Here is a 19,732-nt window from a genome sequence, read left to right on the forward strand (position 1 = left end):
TCAACATCCAGTAAGAGAGCTGAAATTTAAAATCAGTCTAGGGGCTGGGAGTATGGTTTAGTAGTAGAGTGCTCGCCTAGCATGCACGAAGCCCTGGGTTCCTGGGTTTGATTCCTCAGTACCACATACACAGAAAAAGCTGGAAGTGGTGCTGTGGCTCAAGTGGTAGAGAGCTAGCTTTGAACAAATGAAGCCCAAGGGAGGGCCAGGAGTTTGGCTTAGTGGTGGAGTGCTTGCTTAGTATGCATGAAGACCTGGGTTCAATTCCTCAGTAGCATAGACATAGGAAAAAAAAAAAGCTACAAGTGGTTCTGTGGCTCAAGTGGTAGAGCTCTAGCCTTGAGAAAGCCCAAGGACAGTGCTCAGGCCCTGAATTCAAGCCCTGGGACTGGCAAAAAAAAAAAAAAGTCTACAGGCATTACTAAACGTGAGGAGGATGGCAAATCACTCCCTACCCCAATCCCCCCTTCAGAGTCCCTGTCCCACTGAGAATCTTCAACCCTCCTAAGTTATAGAGAGGCCAGGCTGGGCTTTTAGAAGGCATCACACAGCAAGTTTAGTTAGGGCCCAGCAGGCCGGGAGGCCTGGGCTACACAACAGTAACACAGACAATGGAGGGACAGTGTGCCAGCGGACTGACTGATGTGGTCTCACCCCAGAGGGAGGGACTTTTCCAGAACTCTCATTCCCGGATTCCCAATCAGTCACAGGAGGGCCTACAGCAGCTTCCCAGAATGGGCAGAGGGGGTGTGGGAGTGCTAGTGGTGTGTGTAGAGGATTCTTTCCTTCTGTAGATAATTTCCTGGCATGGGTCACTGCTGTCTGATTGGTGGAGGGTGGAAGGGGGAGGAAGTCTCAGCTGGGGGCTCCTGGGTTGCTGGAGGCCATCTGGCTCTGGGATAGATTTGCTGAAGAGTCTGGGATTTAGGGTCTGAAAGACTGAGCCTGTGGGGCTGGCAGGCACTAAATGGGGGCTTGTTTCCCCCTCCCGGGGGGTGTGGACAATTAGGGCTGAAGGGTGAAGGTGAGCAGGCTTCAGCATCTTCACAAGTCAACTTTTGCTTGAAGGAAGTAGGCCCTGAGAGAAGACAGAAGAGCCCGAGAGTCAAGCCTGGGGTGGGCGGGGAGGGAGGAGGAGGAGGAGGGCAGGGATGGTGGTGGTGGTACTGGGCGGGGCCGCAGGCCGCTCCCAGGGGTTCTCCGCCAACTCACTCCACCTGCAGGCTCAGCCCACCCAGCAGCAGGGCAGCTCCGAAGATCCAGGAGAGCATAATCCTGGTTTCCTGCAGACCGTAGCTTCCTGGGGGGAACCCAAGAGGCCGTGGCTGACCCGGGGAGCCCTGAGGACTCGGGGATCTGGGCAGGGCCGGCCCGAGGTGGGGAGTACGGACCTGGGACGCAGCGCCTTCGCGGCCAGCAGGCCGCCTCGGCGCCCTCGCAGGTGGAGCAGTTGTACAGGGTGGTGCTGCCCCCTGCCGGACACAGCGGGAAGCGCGCTGGCGGGGAAGCCCGGGCCTTCCGCTCCACCAGCTCCCAGTCTCCTCCTGCCGCAGCCCGGCTCTCCAGGCCACCCTGGAAATCCCCCCACGCCCGTCCACGCGACCCCTTCTGATTTCTACTCACGGCAGGCGGGGGCGCAGAGGGCTGACAGAAGAGACAGAAGAGATGAGGGGCGGATGAGCCACCCTCCCCTTGGCCACATGCCACTAGGCATCCTCCCTGCCCTTCCCAGCAGTACCTTCCCTGGTGTACTGGGGGATCTTGGTCTCTTGAAGCCATTGCCAATAGGGAGGAAGGGAAGAGATGGACCCTCTGATCTCTGGGGAGTTAAAAGGGCGGCTATATTGCCTTGCCGACTCCGCAGTGACAGCTCACAACACACTTAACTTGTACACCCAGTCCTGTCCCTGATAATCTCCCCCACACCCATAACTCCATCTGCCCCCACCTTGCACTGCCTCCCATTCCCCTCCTGCTGTCCTCTCAAGCTCCAAGTTGTCCCTTTGACCTCACCTATGACTCTCAGGACTCTGTGAGTCTTCTCTGTGATTTTGTTCATAGTTACTTCATCTATGGAGATAAGAGCCAGTGACTCCCTAGCCCTGATGATGCTTTTGAGGTCTCTTCTGTTTTTCTGGGATCCAGAATCCTCCCAGAGGGAGAAGCCAGAGAGGGCTGTGGGCTGAGGTAATGACTTGGGAGACATAAGTTGGAAGTCACATACTACTCCATTCCCTGGGTCATGGGCCTGACAGTTTCAGGACCTGACCCTGGTCTTACCTAAGGCAAAGGCTGAGAAATCTGGGGCAGCCCAATCCTTCCACTGAGCATCCATCTGGCTGGTGAGCTGAGCCAGGCGGCCTTGCAAGTCATGGGCTGGCAGGCGACAAAAGATACAGGCCTGGGCAATTGCCAGGAAAACCCCACTGAAAGCCAGTACCCACATGAAGCCTGGGGGTGGGGAGGGCTGGGGTGCTTCCTTATCCCACCTGAGCTAATAAGGTCTCAGAATACACAGTGAGCTTGGTTCTAGCCACTGGCCGGGGAGGTTCTAGAGTGTTCTGAAACAATGCCACTGGAACAGAGCTTCTGGGTTTTTTTTTTTTTTTTTTTTTTTTTGCCAGTCCTGGGCATGGGCTCAGGGCCTGAGCACTGTCCCTGGATTTTTTCTCAAGGCTAGGGCTCTACCACTTGAGCCACAGCACCACTTCTGGCTTTTTGCTACATATGTGGTACCAAGGAATCGAACCCGGGTCTTCGTGCATGCTAGGTAAACGCTCTACCACTAGGCCAAACTCCCAGCCCTGAGAGCTTCTGGTTTTTTTTGTTGTTTTGTTGTTTTTTTTTTTTTTTTTTTTGCCAGTCCTGTGCTTGAGCTCAGGGCCTGAGCACTGTCCTTAGACTTTCTCAAGGCTAGAGCTCTACCACTTGAGCCTCAGCACCATTTTCGGCTTTTTTCTATGTATGTGGTACCGAGGAATCGAACCCGGGTCTTCATGCATGCTAGGCAAGCACTTTAACCACTAGGCCAAACTCCCGGCCCAGAGAGCTTCTGTTTTAAGAGGAACAGTAACCTTTACAAGACTTGTGATTCCAAGGAAATTTTATTTTTTCTTCTTGTAAGTCATCAGTGATAAATAACGAACAATTTCCCCAGGTGAAGAAGTCATACATGCTTCTCCCATCCAATCAGGGTCCCAGAAATCCCATCCCTTCCCATATCCTCCCCCACTCTCCCAAACTCTTCATCTCTACTCTCTGCCTAGGGCAGCCTTGGGCCTTCCCTAACTATCTCCTAGCAACAGACCAATGGTTGCCTCAGCAACCAAGAGTTCCCTACAGGTCTCAGAGGCCAGCTAAACCCAGGGACTTCTATTACCTCTCACAGGAAGATCCTAGTGACTCAAACCCACACAGGCCCCTCCTGGCTATGTGGTAATGTGGGCATCTAAAAGCATACATGTATGCACACACACCCCGTGATTAAACTAAATCTCCATCTAGTCACATACATACCACAGATAGGCCTGTGCCAAAACAGTTGCTGGGCAACCCCACACAGGCCTGGACATGCAGAAACCACAGAAGGACCAGCACGTAGACACAGCAGTCAGCAACCCAGATGGGATCCAGGGTGCCAGGGACCCACGCATCCGTCACACACATTGGCTGACACGAGCACATACACATGAAAGAAATAAGACCAGGACCCCAAAAGATACGCTTTTCCTTCCCATGGCCAACCCCACCTACAAGACCGGATCCTTGGAATTCCAGAGAACTGCTCCAGCCCCTTTTGCTAAAATGGGGATTCTCCCAACTCCCAATGTCAACCTAGGGTGGAGTGTGGGCTGTTTATAAGTAGCTTAGTGCGCAGCAGAGAACTCCACCTTATGCTCTGGTCTCTCTTTGGCCAACCTACCCAGTTCTGGACAGGAAGCCACAGTCAAGGAGACCAAATGAAGATTCCCCTGTTCCTGGACCTCAGTATCCTCCAAGATTCTGCTGGGTCTAGCTTGGGCAAAGAGGTGTTATTTCACTTTTCAGACACCCCCCCCCACACACACACACCAAATACTGATTGTCAACCCAGGAGGTTACTAGGGGTCCCAGCTTTGGCCATGAACAAGCCAGAGAACCTTTGCTGCCCTCTCCCCCAAGATAAGCACCAGTCGAGACCCCTGGAGCACCACTGCCAGCTTTCCTAGGCTGGGGCTTGGGCATCCCTGCCCCATGTGTGCTCCTGTCAGGTGCAGTGGACTCCCGACTCTCATAGCTCCCCCACCAGAGCTAGAAAGAGGCTCCATTCCTCCTCCCATCCCCTCGCGTCCCCACCATCAAACGCCTGGCAACGTCCTCAGTGGCGAACAAAGCGCAAAGATCTGGAGTTGAGGAGGTCTTCGGGGTCTGGGAAGACAGAGTCCAGTCGGAAGCCATGTTCCAGAGCCACCCGTAGCACCTCCTCCAGGAAGCCCGGCGTGCCCACCACCTCCCGACGATCTGCCGGTCCCCCCGTCCACAGGGGCTGCAGCCCCAACCTCCGGTACTCCCCGTCCGGGAGGTCTGCGGGACGGGGGGCCCACTCTAGATGGAAATGCGGGCCTCCCTCCGCCCTGTCTCCGTTGGCCACGCCGAATCGGGTCCTCAGGGCGCCCAGACACTCGGCGTCGGTGCAGAAGAGGTTGGCGCGGAAGGTGTCCAGCCGGACGGAGCTCAGCTCGTAGTGGTGCGGGCCCTGGCGGGCGGAGAAGTGCACCAGGCGGGGGCTGACGTCGACGTCGGCGTGGAGCAGGGCGGCCGTGCGCGCCGGCGAGCCCTGCGAGGCCTCCAGCTCCCCGAGGGCGTCCAGGAGGGGCTGGATCTGGTAGAAGTCAGCTTCCGCCCGCAGGAGAGCCGTCTCTCCGTACCCGCGGGGCAGGTCCAGTCGGCCCAGCCGCAGGAAATTGAGGATGTGCCTGAAGGCCTTGCCATCCCTGTCGATGAAGTAGTGGCCGCCGCCTCCTTGGGGGCTGACATTGGGAGGTATGGGGGTGTCAGCCCTAAACATGGCCCCCAGCATGGAGTCTGGGAAGCGGGTCAGGGTCTCCAGGGTGGTGGAGTATAGCGTGCCCCCCACATTCAGGGTCACGGGGCCCCCAAAGGAAGGGGGCGGAGAGGGCACAGGGGGAGGGGAAATTTTGGGAGGTACAGAAGACAGGGAAGAAAGGAAGGCAGAATTTCCTGGGTGTGTGTCGAATTGAGTGAGCACAGTTCAGACTCGATGGGCCGGAGGCACAGTGACCGGTACCGGTACCAGGCTCGCAGCTTCACCCCCAGATGCCTGGGTGGTAATCGGGGGGCGTTCCGGGCACAGGAATCTCCGCCAAGATCGGAGAACAAATGAAAAGAGCACGAGACAGCCAGAGAGAAGGGAGTTCTCGTCCAGACGTGGCGGATTCCGCGTCGTCAGCGATTCCTCGTCGTGGTCTCCGGACAGTGGGTTTCCGGAATCCAACCAGCAGGTGACGGTGGCGAGCACGGATCGGACTCGGGCGGGCTCAACTACCGAGTCTCAGGGCGGATCGTGGTCGCCCGGCGAGGCCACACCGGGCTCCCGAGACCAGTCAGAGGCCAAGCCAGGCTCCGGGCACGGGTTCCAGGAGATGGAAGAGCTGCTGACCGGAGCCGACGGCCAATCGCCCGGGATCGGCTGGGCGCCCGCCGAGGATGCGCACTCAGTCTGAGCAGGGTGGGTCCCGGGGATCCGATGGAAGCAGCCGCGAGAAGCTCGGAACCCCCGGGCCTCCGCCTTTCCTAGTTATTGCCGGCTACTGAGGTCCTCTCCGCCCCCAGGAAGTGGCCTAAGGGCAGCGGCCACTGGCCCTTTAAGAGAGCCCCGCCCTCCCGGCCCCGCCCCCGCCCCGCCCCCGCGGCCCCTGCGGAGGTGGGAGCTGACCCCCGGGGACCGGGCGCGGACGGGACCCGACGGGCGGGACGCCAGGGTGACTCACGCGCGTCTCCCCGGATGTGGCCGCGATGGCCCGCGGCCCTCCAGGTGTGCCCGGCCTCACGTCTGCTCCCTGGTGTCCGGAGCGCCCAGTGCCCACCGCCCCCAGCGGGGGGACCGAACCCCGGCGGCGCCCGGGCATCCCCGAGGGGGCGAGCGCTGCTGAGCCACCGCATTCCGGGGATGCCTCCTCCGTCCTGGGCACACTGCCCGGGGCAGGGCCGACCCGACCCCCGCCCCGAGCCCGGGGCCTTCCCCCGGGAGCCTGGCCCCGTGGGGCGCCCCGCCCCCCGCCGCTGGGGCGAGGCCACGCCCCCCCGGCGGCTCCCCCGGCGCCCGGCCGCAGCCCCCACCCCGGGGTGGCGCCCCATAAATGCAATACAAAGGAAAAAGCAAAGCATAGAGGCTTTAATGGGCGAAGAGGCCGGGTGAGGGGGGCAGGGAGGGGGAGGGGACGAGCTCGGGATCAAAGCGTGTGGAGGTCGTGACTCCGACGGCTCAGCTTTTCTGGGTCGTCGGATGCCATGAGGGAGAAGTCTCGGAAGATATCAAGATAAGTCTCATCTCCTGAAAGGAAGGCGGGGAGTGTGGGAAGGCAGCTGGGGAGCGCAGGGGGGCGCAGGCGGCTACCCTTCGCTGCATTCCGAGAGCCTAGTGTGTGGATGGGCCCAGTGCGTATTTGTGCTGGGTTTGTTTTTTCCTCGTTGTTGTTTGGAGGTGGGGTGGCTTGAACTCAGGGCGCTGTCCCCGAGCTCTTCAGCTCGAGGCTGGCGCTCCGCCACCTTGAGCCACTTCCTGTTTTCTTGGTTTAATTGGAGATAAGAGCCTCAGGGACTTTTCCTGCCCAGGCTGACTTTGAACCATGATTCTCATAGCTCAGGCTCCTAGGATTACAGGCATGAGCCACCAGTGTCTGGCCCAATACATATTTGTTGAATAAACAACGGCGTTAATGCAGCTGGACACGAGGGGGGTGGACAGGTAAGCAAAGGCCAAAATACCAGAATTCCTGTGGGGCCTGGGCTGAGTATAGGTGAATACTTTACCTCCCTGGCCCTGGGCTGCTTCAGCCTCCCTCATCTTTGCCAATCGGAGCCTGCAGAGGTGGGAGTTACAAAATAAATGACGTTAGTTTCACCCCTTCCCAACACCCCATCCTTTCACCGGAATTGTGTTTCATTCGTCTGTCTCATCAGAATCTTAAAAAGATTCCAGTCAGCGAAGTCAGCAAAGTGACTGCGCTTACCTTCCCACTCCACACCCCCTATCCACACAGGGAGTCTCCTTTCTCTTGCCTAGCCTCACTCCTCCCTGGATCTTAATGACAAATTTGGGGCCTGGCATTAGCCACATCCTGATGGATAGATTGTTCAAGCTGTAGCCCCAGCCTTGGGGGTTTTCTCACAAGGTGACGATGTCTGCGTTGGCTGTTTCCATGGCGATGGTTAGAGGATCCCTACCCTCAGAGTCCCGGGCCCCCAAATCAGCACCCCGTTTCAGGAATAGGCAGGCGAGCCTGGAGAGAACAGACAAACTCAGCAGCCCTATCCCTCAAGTCAACTGCTCTCCCCCACAGCTATGAAGTAGCGAAGTAGCAGGTCTTACCCAGTGTGGCCCAGAATGGTTGCATGGTGGAGTGGTCCACGGCCGGCACTGTCTGCTTGGTTCACATTTGCTCCATTCTGGAGAAGAAACTCGCAGGCCAGAAGAGAATTCTGCATGGGGGAGTCAACAAAGAGCATCTTTACAGGTGCATTTCCAAGTGGTTTAGGTATGGTAAGTAGGCTTGGCTGTGGCTGTGTGTGTGCCAGTGTGCCAGCGTTGGGTGCCTGGTCCCCGTCCCTGAGCTTTTTTGCTCAAGACTAGTGCTCTACCACTTGAGCCATAACTCCATTTCCACTTTTTTCTCCCTGGCTAGTACTGGGGTTGAACACATCCTTCCCCCCCCCAAGGCTGGCACTTTACCACTTGATCCATAGCTCCATGTCCAGTTTTTTGCTGGTTCATTGGAGATAAGAATCTCATAGACCTTCCTGCCCAGGCTGGCTTGGAACCTTGATCCCCAGATCTCAGCATCCTGAGGAGCTTGGATTACAAGCCATACCTGGCTGGCTCTGGCTTTTATATATGAAATCCATATATATATTTGCAGTACATAGTAATAGTCTTACATATGGAATGCATAGCACAATGTTATCAGACTAGATTTCTTATCTGTTATGCTATCTATATTTTACAGATTTGGATACTGAGGCAAAAAGAGATTGTGAACTTCTTCAAAACTGCCTGGAAGTGGCCTGAACTTAAATTTAGGTTATCTGTCTTTAAATCACACACTTAGCAACCAATGTGTATTGCTTATCTCTCCCAGGAGCCTTCGGGTAGGGTGGGGTAGGGAGGTCAGCTTGGCTCTCACAGCAGCCGTGGCACGGATCAGTGGTGTGGCATTCTCCTGGCCCCCATTGACCCAGTTGACATCAGCTCCATGGGCAAGGGCATCAGCCATGGTGGGAAGGGATGGAGGCTGCCCAGCAGACCGGAACAGCAAGGCCCCGGGGTGTAGGCTTCCCAGGTCCTCACAGGGAGTCTCTGTTAGAGGAGTGAGTTTAGTTAAGAGAGGGAATCAGTGCTGAGTCTGCAGAGGGAACCTTCAAGCTGTCCCCCCATGCGGCCATGAAGACAGGTTACTTTGAAATTGTGGGAGGCCTTTGTGACTCAAGATCATGGTGACATGGGTGTGATTACATGAAAGTGTGTGTAGGTATATGGGGAGGGAGGAGTAGGGGTTAGCTACTAACCTCATCCTGTCCAACCACCCCAACGGGCTAGATCTCAAGTGAGCTGACAACAAGACTCAGCTCCCGCCCTTCTTCCTAAGGTCTTGGAGATCCCCAAATCTCCTGTCTCTTCTCATGCTGTAGATGTCTCTTATGTAGCCTTCCCCAGCCCATATTCTCCTTATATTTAGTACTACACCCCATTATAAGCCCCTAGTGGCCCCTATAGGGCCTGGCACAATTCTGGCACATAGAAGACATTCAGCAAATGTCCAACCAACTCTATACCTGGCTTAGATATATTCCCTGGCCGGAGCCTGATGCAAGGCTTTGCGGGCACAGGAGGATGTCCTCTTGGGGGTCCCCTGCCACCCCTTCGCCCTCGGATCTCAGGAAGTTTGGTCAGGAACTTCTTCTCTACATATTTAGCATGAATCCAGGCCTCCTTCTCCTGCCTGTTGGGGAAGAAAAAGGGAACATTCTTTCTCCCCATCTTCCTCCACATGGGGGGACCCCTTGGCACCTGCACCCCAACCTCACCGGGAGCAGGTGGGGCCTGGCTTCTTCACTGCCATGGACTCCACACGGGCCTCATAGATTTGGTTAATGACAACATTTCCCAGTTCACACATAAGCTTCAGGGGGCCCAGACATGGGCAGGAGTGGAGGAGACAGACAGACGGAGGAAAAAGGAGAGAAAGAAAGATACTATATAGTTAAATGTCTGGGCCTTTAAGGGCTCTCCAATCCTTCGTGTTCACAGTCTTTATCAAACCCCCGGTTACCTTCACTAGTTCTGGCTCCCAGGAGTCCAGGGTCAGAGATCGGACTTTGGAGAAATGAACACCAAGGCTCCTAGAGGAGCAGAGAGGGAAGTATGGCTTCTGGGGCTTGAGACTGCTGTCACTCTGGAAAGAACTTGAAGCAGAGTTCTGGTAGTTTCTTCTACTTTATCTATGTTTCATCCTCTCCAGCTACCTCTCTTCTCCAGCTACCTTTCTTCTCCAGCTACCTCTCTTCTCCCATAGCACTTTGGCCTGAACAATTCTTCCCATGTCATTCTCCTCCCTCCTTGCACCAAATCGACTGGGGATAAGAGCCTTATATCTATGCTACAAGCCTCACCACCCCTTCTTCTACCCAAGCCAATACCTCCCTGTGGGAGGCCCCCAAACTTGGACAGACCAGGTCACTTCATTGGGCTATGCCCACCTCGTTGCGTCTTGTACCCCTGCAGGCATGGTCCAGCACGGGACACACATGACATAAGCATCAGGGAAGAGGAAGACAGGGCAAAACAGAGCAGGGCAGGGAGGCCACCCAGGAGCGAGGAGAAGCAGAATTGTAAGGAAATGACCTGTGGATTCCGGAGCACTCAATGCAGAGGGTGACACCAAGATTGATGCTGGCCCACTCTGGGGCTGGCTCCCTGCAGTCACAGCACTGGGCGTTGCCGTCCACACTCTGCACCTGGGCTGCCACATGCCCAGCTCCCCCCGGCTCCCTTCCCCTGACTGTCCCTCCACAGCCCAGAGTGGCAGCATAGCCAAGGGCCAGGTGTCCTGGGGCCTGACAAAGATCAGAGAAGAGAGGATGACCAGGGGACCCGTCCATCTCCTAGGGAAGCAGGGCTTTTGCACCCACAGATCAAGGTACCTGGCCGGGCCCTCTGGGGCTGTCGTCTAGGCGAGCCTGGCTGAAGGCCGAGGCAATGCTGCTCTGCACAGCACTGATCCACAGCTGCAGGAGGCGCTCAGAGTCAGCCTGGAGCAGGCAGGACCTAGGGTCGGGGTTGGGGTGACAGGGTGGGGCCAAGGAGTAGAGTGGACAGGCTGAGAATCAGCTTATATTCCACTTTTTTTTTCCAGTTCTACTGAGGATGCTGTTTATTGTGGGGCCTAGTGGTAGAGTGCTTGCCTAGCCTTGAAGCCCTGAGTTCAAATCATCAGTACCACATAAACGGAAAAGGCCACAAGTGGTGCTATGGGTAAGTGATAGAGTGCTAGCCTTGAGCAAAAGAAGTCTGGGGACAGTGCTCAGACGACATTGGAGATGAGGGCTCCATTTTGACTGCCCTGCCTTTCTGGTTGCTAAACAGACTTTAGAGTGTCACCTCTGGGGATTATACTCACTTGCTGGTAGAAACCACCTCAAAGCAGAAGCGCCTTTCTGAGTCTGGGCAGTGTTTTACTGTGCAGAGTCGAAGGTCATCCACCACCACAGTCACAGGGTCCTGGCAGAAGGAGGTGATGAGGATGCTGATGACCAGCCACAGGGAACGGCTGAGTTTCCCTGGAACCCAGGCATCCAGCACCTACCCACCTTATACTTCTTCTGGTATACCAGCTGGTTGTTCTGAATGGTGAACCAGCGTCTGGAGGAGGTGAATATAGTCATAAATAAGGACAGCCTTGGATAAGGCACAAGAAGGGACAGAAGAGAGGCTGTGGGGGGCCAGGAGCGTGGTCTAGTGGTAGAGTGCTTGCCTAGCATCCAGGATTGCTTTTGCTTAGCAATGTCTGAAGACCTAAGGTTTGATCCTCAGCACCAAAAGAAAAGAAAAGACAATTGCACTGCCTGCACAGTGTGCCATGTTCTCCACTGTATTCTTTTCTTTTCTTGCCAGTCTTGGACTTGAACTCAGGGCCTGAGCACTGTCTGTGGGCTTTTTCAAGGCTAGATACCACTTGAGCTATAGCACCCTTTCTGGCTTTTTTTCTACATATATGGTACCAAGAAATCAAACATACACTATACACATATTTTTTTTTCCATTCCTGGTAGGCAAGCACTCTACCATTAGGCCAAACTCCCAGCCCCTGTATTCTTTCCTTTCTATGGCAGTATTATTATTTTTTTGGTCCGAGGCCTTGAACTCTAGGCCTGGGCACTGTCTCTGGGCTCCTTTTGCTCAAGATTAGCACTCTGCCACTTGAACTACACCACTCTTGCAGCTTTCACTATGATTAATTGGAATAAGACTTTCCTGCTCAGGCTGGCTTCACACTGCAATCCTCAGATCTCAGCCTCCTGAATAGCTAGGATTATGGGCATGAGCCGCCAGCACTGGCATGGTATTCTTTTTTTTTTTTTTGCCAGTTCTGGGACTTGAACTCAGGGCCTGGGCACGATTCTTGAGTTTCTTTATTTTTTTTTGCTCAAGGTTGATGCTCTACCATTGAGCCACAGCACCAACTTTTTCTGTGTATGTGGTACCAAAGAATCAAACCCAGGGCTTTATGCATGTTAGATGGGCACTCTACCACTAGGCCACACACTCGGCCCTTACTTTCTAATATAACAAACAACCTAACTTACTTCTTATGCTTATTGTCTGTTTTTGTTGATGGAATGTATATTCTATAAAATGGTTTTTTGTCTGTTTTTTTTTCTTCTTCTGTACTTGGCACATTAAAACCACTACTCAGAAAATGCCAGACACAGTGGGATGTAACCCCAACTACTAAGGACTCAGGGTCACAGGATCTTGAGTTCAAGACCAGCCATGGGCATTTAAGAGGTTGAATGAGATCTGAGGATCATGGTTTGGAGCCAGCATGTTCAGAAAAATTCTAATTAATTAACCAGCAAAAATCAGAACTGCAAGCCCGCACAGTGGCTCACGCCTGTAATCCTAGCTACTCAGGAGACTGCGATCTGAGGATCGCTGTTCAAAGCCAGTCTCGGCAATCTAAAGCCAAGAGACTTTTATCTCCAATTAATCACTAGAAAATGGGAAGTAGGGGAGGTCAATAGCCTTAAGCTGAAGAGCTCAAGTCCAGAGTTCAAGCCCCATGAACCCCCCCACAAAAAAAATTAGAACTTCAGGTATGGCTCAAGTACATAGAGCATCAGCATGAACAAAAAGGACAAATAAAAAGCATAAGGTCTTTGAGCTGAAGAGCTCAGGGACAGTGCCCAGGCTGAGATCAAGCCCCATGACCAACCCCCCCACCCAAAAAAAAAAAAGGATAAGCATAAGGTCTTAAAAGACCTTGTGTTCAGGGCCGGGAGTTTGGCCTAGTGGTAGAGTGCTTGTCTAGCATGCACGAAGACCCGGGTTTAATTCCTCGGTTCCACATGCATAGAAAAAAAGCCAGAAATGGTGCTGTGGCTCAAGTGGTAGAGTTCTAGCCTTGAGAAAGTCCAAGGATAGTGCTCAGGCCCTGAGCTCAAGGCCCAGGACTGGCAAAAGAAAAGAAAAGAAAAAGAAAAAGACCCTGAGTTCAAGTCTCAGTACTGGCAAAGAAAGGAAGGCAGGCCAGGCAGGCCAGGCAGGCAGGCAAGCAGGCAAACAAACAGGTAGGCAAAAAGCCATGTACCAATGGCTCACATCTATAATCCTAGCTCCTCAGGAGGCTGAGATCTGAGCATCCCAGTCTCAAGCCAGGCCAGGCAGGAAAGGCCATGAGACTCTCATTTCCAACTGACGACCAAAAGGCCAGAAAAAGAGTTGTGCTTTAAGTGGAAAAATGTCAGCCTTGAGGGAACAAGCTGAGAGACAGTGCCCAGGCCCCAAGTCAAGCCCCAGTATAACACACACACACACACACCTGGGAAAAGGACTTAGCAAAACCTTAACTCAAGCACAGCTTACAGAAGGTGATGATGGCTCACACCTGTCAGCCTAGCTACTCAGGAGGCTGAGACCTGAGGATTGACATTCAAAATCAGCTTGGGCAGGAAAGTCCATGAGACTCATCTCCAATTAACTACCAAGAAGCCAGAAATGGATCTGTGGCCCAAAGTGATAAGAGTACTAGCCTTGAACACAAAAGCTCAGGGACAATGTGCTGAGTTCAAGCCCTAGGACCAGCATTACATACGAGTGCATATGAGCACACACATACACACACACACACATAAACACACAAGCATAACTTATAAACAAAAGGTCTGGGACTGTGGCCCAAGTAGTACAGCACATGCTAGGTGAGCATGACGCCATGGGTTCAACCTCTCAGTACCAGAAAACAAAATGACTTTGGTTGGTTTACTTGAGTGTCCTCTCCTTACCTGCTCCAGGTCTTAAATGCGTTGCTGGCCCGTTTGAAGAGATGTCCTTCCACAATAAGGCCATTAGGCCCCTGCTTTAGACTTGGCTCTGGTTCTTCCCCTCCTAGCTCCTGGGGACACAGGACAGTCAAGTGAGGTGGGCAGAGACCAAAGCCATACCCCTGTTACCCACAGTCCCAGCCCTCACCTTCTGTTTCAGCAACACATGTCTCTGTTCCATGTCTCTTGTCTCTCGTGCCGAGTTCAAGACCAGCTGGTGCAACTGGGCATAGAAGAGGCATCTCAGATATGCAAGCCTCCCTCACTCAAGCCTAACAATCTTCTGATTCCAAGGGGTCCTACCTGGGCACCTAACTCCTTGCGATACTGGGCCAGCTGGCTCAGCTCCTCGTGGCCTTGCTGGAAATAGGTAGCCTGAGCTTCCACCAAACGTAACACCTGGAGGACAAGATGGGCAGGGCACAGAGCAGAGGAAGAACCTCTTTCTCCATCTCCCTTCCTGCTGTTGGTCAGCAGGCTCCCTTCTGCCTGCCCCCACCACCCCACCAATACCAGAACTTACAAACTCCATGATGTCAAACTTCCTCTTGTCCTCAATCACATTGATCTGAAGGCCCCAAAAGTCCTCACATGAGTTTTGAAATCATAGCAGCACCCCTCACTACTACATACGAGGGATTTACCAGCCTTGAGATTAGGACACCTGAGGCCCTGGCACCCTGGGAGGAGAGGCTGGGGCAAGCACCTGAAGGGCATAATCCAAAGCTCGTCCCCGGTACCCAGCTCGAGCAGTCTTCAGGGCAGCTCCAGCCTCTTCTGCCTCCTGGGCACGGCGCCTGGGGACCTCTGCATTATGGGCAAGGGCAGCTTCCAGGCTTTCAGCTCCCCGCCAGAAATCCCGACGAGCCTCTCGGAAGTCCCGGAGGCCTCTGGGAAGGAGAGGACAACACAGAATCACAGATGGATCCACCTGCTCCCAGTAGAGTAGTCCCAAGAAAGGCCCACCAGCATGCACCCTTATGCACAGTCAGAAATCCAAGGGCATCCTTAGGATGGAGGGATAGAGATCAAGCCACTAGAAACCCCCAACCTCACAGCTGCTTCCATCAGAAGGGCCCCTGTGGTAAAGGGCTAGAGAGCTGGTTTCTGGGAAACGAGGCCCCATTCCCTCCCATCTCACTCCTTGACCAGGGACTGGATTTGCTGCTGCAGTGTATGTTGAGTAGCGTCAAGAAGTTCCTAAAGGAAGCAGAAGATGGCAAGTGGGGATCAGGACCACAGGCAACCATGCCCCATCTCTGCCTCCCACCCCTCCCTTCCCCCACTCACTGAGTGGCTGTCTAGCTTGTGGTTCAGGCTCACAGTGAATTTCTCCAGACATTCCTGGGAGAAGAAAAGGCACAGAGAGAGTACCAGGTGTGGGACAGCAGGGACTTCCCATTCTAGACTCTTCCTACTAAGGCTGCCCTAAATGGCACAGACTTAGCCCTGCTAGTCCTCTTCTCCTTATAGCATCTCCTCATCCCCAGCTCTCCCCAGCTCACCCAGGTTCAGACTCACATACCGCCATCATGGGCTCTGGTGGACCCAAGTGAGCTAAATCACAAATGCCAACGATGAAGGCACGGCTGGCAGCGAGGTAATGACGCCCACTTTCCAGGAGGCCCGTGCCCAGCTTGAGGAGCTGGGGAAGAATGAGGGAAACAGAGAATGGTGCTGTCAGCCCCCAGAACAGCTGACACCCTCCATCCATGCCCCAATTCTCTCCTTGCCCAAGGCGATGTTTCCCTTTTCCGGCTTCACCCACTTTCCCTCCAGCCAGGTTTAGCTTTCAGCCCTAATAAGCACCTGCTCTGTGAGCTCTGCCTGTTTGGCTGTTGTTGGCTCTGATACAAAACCCTGCCCATTCCTCTCAGCCAGTCTCTAAAGCCACTGTCAGAAGAGAGGAGGTGGGGGGAGGAAAAGGAGAGGGAAGTAGAGAGGGAGTAAGGGGTAGAGAAGGAGCAAACTTCATTGTTAAGTGTCTTATGCCAATGTTACTTTCTTTCCTGATACTGGCAATGCAGCAAAGTTGTGTAAGCTCTGCCACTGAGGGAAGCTGGGGTGACTGAGTAAATGGGCCTCTTGGCTATTACTGTAATTTATGATTAACTCAAAAATTTGGATTTTGTTTAGTTTTTGTGAAGCAGCCCTGCAACTTGAACTCAGAACCTGGGTTCTGTCCTACTTTGGCTTTTTCTGAGTATGTGGTACCAGGGACTCGAAACTAGGGCTTCATGCATGCTAAGCGAGCACTCTACCACTAGGCTACGCTCCCAGCTCTCAAATTTTTTTTTTTAATTAAACCTTTTATTTTCACCAAATACACAGGTCCATCACAGTAGTAATTTTAAAAAAAAATAATAAAAATAATTAAACTGAGATTCTCAGATCTTATCCTCTTAAGTAGCTATATCCTGGGGCTTAAACTTAGGGCCTGGACACGAGCAGAGAAGGCCAAATGATAGCTTGAGACCCCCAAATTGAAGCCCAGCTCCCTGAGCTAAAGAGCTCAGGAACAGTGCCCAGGCCGAGTTCAAGCTCCATGACATATATATATATATATATTTCCATATATATATACATACATACATACACACACACACACACACACACATATTTTTTTTTGAGTGCCAGGAGCAGAGTGTAGCCTCCTGGTAGAGTGCTGTTCTAACCTGCACAAAGCCCTAGGTTTGATTCCTTGGTACCACATACACAGAAAAAGCTGAAAGTAGTGCTATGGCTCAAATGGCGGCAGAGTACTAGCCTTGAGCAAAAAGTGTCCAAAGACAGTGCCCAGGCCTTGAGTTCAAGCCCCAGAAAACAAACACTGGCTGAAATCTGAAGATCACGGTTCAAAGCCAGCCAGGACAGGGAAGTCCTAAGACTCATCTCCAATTAACTACCAGAAAACCGGAAGTGGCGCTGACCCAAATAGTAAGAGTACTAGCCTTGAGCTGAATTGCTCAGGGACAGCGCACAGGCCCAGAGTTCCAGCCCTATGACCCACCTCCCCCACCCCCACCCCCCAAAAAAATGTGTACAGTTGAGTGTGTCTGTAGTCTCAGGAGGCTGAGGCAGGAAAAAGTTTGAGCTCAAGAAGTGAAGGCCAGCTGCGTGTAGTGGCTCACGCCTGTAGTCCTAGCTACTCAGGAGTCTGGGATCTGAGGACTGTGGTTCAAAGCCAGCCTGGACACTAAAGAACATGAGATTTTTTTTTTTTTTTTTTTTGCCAGTTCTGTGCTTGAGCTCAGGGCCTGAGCACTGTCCTTGACTTTCTTAAGGCTAGAGCTCTACTACTTGAGCCTCAGCATCACTTCTGGCTTTTTTCTATGTATGTGGTACCGAGGAATCTAACCTGGGTCTTCATGCATGCTAGTCAACCACTCTCCCACTAGGCCAAACTCCTAACCCAAGAATGTGAGAATCTTATCTCCAGTTAATCACTAGAAAACGAGAAGTGGGGCTGTGGCTCAAGGGTAGGGTGGTAGTAATGGGCTAATGAGCTCAGGGACAGCACCCAGGTCCAGAATTCAAAGCCCCATGACCCACAAAAAAAAAAAAAAAGAATTGAAGGCCAGCCTGGACAACAAAGTGAGATATGAGATGACCTCCCTCAACTTCACTTTATCTCAAAGAATAGAAACAGAAAGAGAAAATAGATTGGTAACCTACTAGCTTTCAGGCTATGGTATAGGCCTGATGGCATATAGCATTCCGCAAAAGCAAAACACAAAACCCTCCTGTCACATTCTAGCAAGGGAAACTGTATAAGAAACAAATAAGCAAGTGTGGCAGATATGCTCCAATGATACACATATGTAGAATCCTATTCTTGGGTGTAGCAAGAACTAGCTGCCTTGTTGGGCGCTGGTGGCTCATGCCTGTAATCCTAGCTACTCAGGAGGCTGATCTCTGAGCATCACAGTTCAAAGCCAGCCCCAGGCATGGAAGTCTGTGAGACTCATCTCCAATTCACTACCAGGAAACGAAGTAGATCTGTGGCCAAAAGTGGTAGTGTTAGATTTGGGTAGAAAAAGCTCAGAGACAGTGCCCAGGCCCACAACGGACAAGAAAAAAGAAAGGGGGCCTGGGAACATGGCCTAGTGGTACCAGTGTTTGCCTAGCATGCATGAAGCCCTAGTTTGATTCATTGGTATCACATACACAGAAAAAGCCAGAAGTTATGCTAAAGTGGTAGTGGTAGAGTGGTAGAGTGGTAGAGTGGTAGTGCCTTGAGGAAAGCCCAAGGGCAGTGCTCAGGCCCTGTGTTCAAGCTCCAGGACTAGCAAAAAAAAAAAAAGAAAGAAAGAAAGAAAGGAGGAAGAGAGAGAGAAAGAAAGAGGGAGAAAGAGAAAAGAGAGAGAGAAGGAGAAGGAGGAGGAGGAGAAGGAAGAAGAGAAGAAGGATGAGGAGGAGAAGGAGGAGGAACAGAAGGAGGAGGAGGAGGAGGAAAAGGTAAGGAAGGAAACTAAGAGAAGCTGGGTAATGCAAGCGACTTAGGAAGCTGAGACAGGGAGACCCAAAGTTCAAAAACAGACAGATCAGAAATCCAAGACTCTATTTCTAACTGACCTGCAAAATGTTGAACTACAAGTGTGGCTCAAAAGGTAGAGTCAGCTGTGAGTGAAAAATCTGAAGAAAAATTGAAGGCCCTGAGTTCAAGCTCCAGAACTGTAAAAAAAAAGCCAGGTAATCCTAGCTACTCAGGAGGCTGAGATCTGTGGATTGTGGCTTGAAGCCAAACTAGGCAAGAAAATATGTAAGATTTGTATCTCCAATCACCCACCTAAAAGCTGAAAGTAGAGCTGTGGCTCAAGTGGTAGAGCATTAGCTTTGAGCAAGGACATAGAACTGCTTTTATTTTTCTACTTCACAGAATTAGCATTCAGTAACCCTTTAACTCATTCCCGACTGCCTAGGCCTTCCCCTCTTATCCTAATCTGATTCTGGGTCAGTCTCCATGTCTGGATCACCTTTTCCAGACGAGTTTCCAGTTCTGACACTTCAGCTTCCACCAGCTCTATAGAGGCTCTGGAAAAGAAGGAATGGGGTTATGGGAAAGAGATTGGGCGTACTGAGTTGTCTATCTTATCAGGGTTTATACTGGGGTCTTGGGGTGGTGGGCACAGATAAAGCTTCTGGTTCGAGGGCTGTCATCCACCTGCTCTTACACACTTGGCATGGTTGAAGCTACTATAACCCAGGCCACAGCCGGAAGAGTGAGAAGAAGGGTGGATGTGGCTAGGACAGGAAGTTGCTAACCACCCTAGAGCAGGTGCTGGGGGAGGGGCAGGATCCCAGTTGGAGGGGAGGTGGGGGGACATAGAAAAGCCAGAAGTACTGGCAGAGGGTGGAAAGCATTGAAGAACCCTGGTTTCATAGGTACCACTTTGGGCTGCCACCTCCATCTTGTCGCTGTGAGGCCTTCTCCCAGAAGGGCAGTCTGGCCTGAGGAAAGGTAGGGGTGTGTGCGTGTGCGTGTGCGTGTGCGTGTGCGTGTGTGTGTGTGTGTGTGTGTGTGTGTTGAATCTTCCCTTCCTCAGATCTCCAGACCCACATACACTTAGCATGCACTTACCGGAAGCGGGGTGAGTCCTTAAGACACTCTTCAAAATCCAGCTTGACCGTCATCTTAGCTTGACTGCTGCGGGCTGAGGGCCCTAGAGATTCGGGCAGGGGAGGATGCAGATGGAGGTACTCCCTGCCCCAGGAGGAGCGTTGATGAGGAAGGATCCTCTGCTGGGTCGGACCTGGGGGTGCAATTCTTTCCCCCAAGGGCAAGGGGTATCCTAGGAGGAGCTCTCACCCCAAACTTGCAGACTGCTGGAAGTAGGAGGGGGTAAGGGTGGGGCCTGGGAGGAGGAGGGGGCCTGAGATCAGACAAGCCACAGCCCCGCCCCAGGGACTATCT

The 19,732-nt window shown here is 52.9% G+C and overlaps 3 protein-coding genes across 7 annotated transcripts; all 3 read right to left on the minus strand.

Annotated features, from left to right (window-relative positions):
• Window positions 1–947: 947 nt before the first annotated feature.
• Tmem95 (transmembrane protein 95) lies at window positions 948–2,466 on the minus strand. Of its 4 annotated transcripts, none has more exons than XM_090351599.1 (7): window positions 2,281–2,466; window positions 2,014–2,070; window positions 1,739–1,819; window positions 1,624–1,644; window positions 1,392–1,472; window positions 1,213–1,300; window positions 948–1,078 (listed from the first exon to the last, which is right to left on the minus strand). In XM_090351599.1, the coding sequence occupies exons 1-7, from the start codon at window positions 2,444–2,446 to the stop codon at window positions 1,045–1,047; spliced, it is 528 nt and encodes a 175-aa protein (XP_090207725.1). In that variant the 5' UTR covers window positions 2,447–2,466; the 3' UTR covers window positions 948–1,044. The 4 variants fall into 4 exon arrangements, with proteins under 4 accessions (XP_090207725.1, XP_090207727.1, XP_090207728.1 ...); XM_090351600.1 differs by having other exon boundaries at window positions 967–1,078; window positions 1,218–1,300; XM_090351601.1 differs by lacking the exon at window positions 1,392–1,472.
• Window positions 2,467–3,069: 603 nt separating this feature from the next.
• Window positions 3,070–5,136, minus strand: Kctd11 (potassium channel tetramerization domain containing 11). Its single transcript, XM_090349713.1, has one exon. The coding sequence runs from the start codon at window positions 5,057–5,059 to the stop codon at window positions 4,358–4,360; it is 702 nt and encodes a 233-aa protein (XP_090205839.1). The 5' UTR covers window positions 5,060–5,136; the 3' UTR covers window positions 3,070–4,357.
• Window positions 5,137–6,389: 1,253 nt separating this feature from the next.
• Window positions 6,390–19,481, minus strand: Acap1 (ArfGAP with coiled-coil, ankyrin repeat and PH domains 1). 2 transcript variants are annotated; one of them, XM_090349707.1, is made up of 22 exons: window positions 19,400–19,481; window positions 18,795–18,852; window positions 15,344–15,463; window positions 15,109–15,162; window positions 14,960–15,018; window positions 14,525–14,708; window positions 14,342–14,386; window positions 14,122–14,217; window positions 13,967–14,041; window positions 13,780–13,889; window positions 11,086–11,137; window positions 10,896–10,996; window positions 10,420–10,543; window positions 10,121–10,332; window positions 9,549–9,618; window positions 9,304–9,398; window positions 9,052–9,218; window positions 8,403–8,575; window positions 7,592–7,701; window positions 7,392–7,502; window positions 7,033–7,082; window positions 6,390–6,553 (listed from the first exon to the last, which is right to left on the minus strand). In XM_090349707.1, exons 1-22 carry the CDS (start codon window positions 19,450–19,452, stop codon window positions 6,453–6,455), a joined length of 2,220 nt encoding a protein of 739 aa, XP_090205833.1. In that variant the 5' UTR covers window positions 19,453–19,481; the 3' UTR covers window positions 6,390–6,452. The 2 variants fall into 2 exon arrangements, with proteins under 2 accessions (XP_090205833.1, XP_090205832.1); XM_090349706.1 differs by lacking the exons at window positions 14,960–15,018; window positions 15,109–15,162; window positions 15,344–15,463; window positions 18,795–18,852; window positions 19,400–19,481 and adding an exon at window positions 14,870–14,957.
• Window positions 19,482–19,732: the final 251 nt, after the last annotated feature.

Source organism: Megascapheus bottae, chromosome 17, assembly GCF_031878675.1.
Source record: "Megascapheus bottae isolate mThoBot1 chromosome 17, mThoBot2.hap1, whole genome shotgun sequence".
In the NCBI taxonomy this organism is placed as follows: Eukaryota; Metazoa; Chordata; class Mammalia; order Rodentia; family Geomyidae; genus Megascapheus; species Megascapheus bottae.

Bases quoted from the DNA above. Each gene is read 5' to 3' on its own strand.
- Tmem95 (XM_090351599.1), bottom strand. From the start codon at position 2,446: ATGTGGGTACTGGCTTTCAGTGGGGTTTTCCTGGCAATTGCCCAGGCC. The intron at 2,071-2,280 runs GTAAGACCAGGG...TTATCTCCATAG, and splicing joins TTTCTCAGCCTTTGCCTTAG to ATGAAGTAACTATGAACAAA. The intron at 1,645-1,738 runs GTACTGCTGGGA...CTCTTCTGTCAG, and splicing joins CCCCCAGTACACCAGGGAAG to CCCTCTGCGCCCCCGCCTGC.
- Kctd11 (XM_090349713.1), bottom strand. From the start codon at position 5,059: ATGCTGGGGGCCATGTTTAGGGCTGACACCCCCATACCTCCCAATGTC.
- Acap1 (XM_090349707.1), bottom strand. From the start codon at position 19,452: ATGACGGTCAAGCTGGATTTTGAAGAGTGTCTTAAGGACTCACCCCGC. The intron at 14,042-14,121 runs GTAGGACCCCTT...TTCTATGCCCAG, and splicing joins GCAAGGAGTTAGGTGCCCAG to TTGCACCAGCTGGTCTTGAA. The intron at 10,333-10,419 runs GTACCTTGATCT...GATCTTTGTCAG, and splicing joins GCCCCAGAGGGCCCGGCCAG to GCCCCAGGACACCTGGCCCT.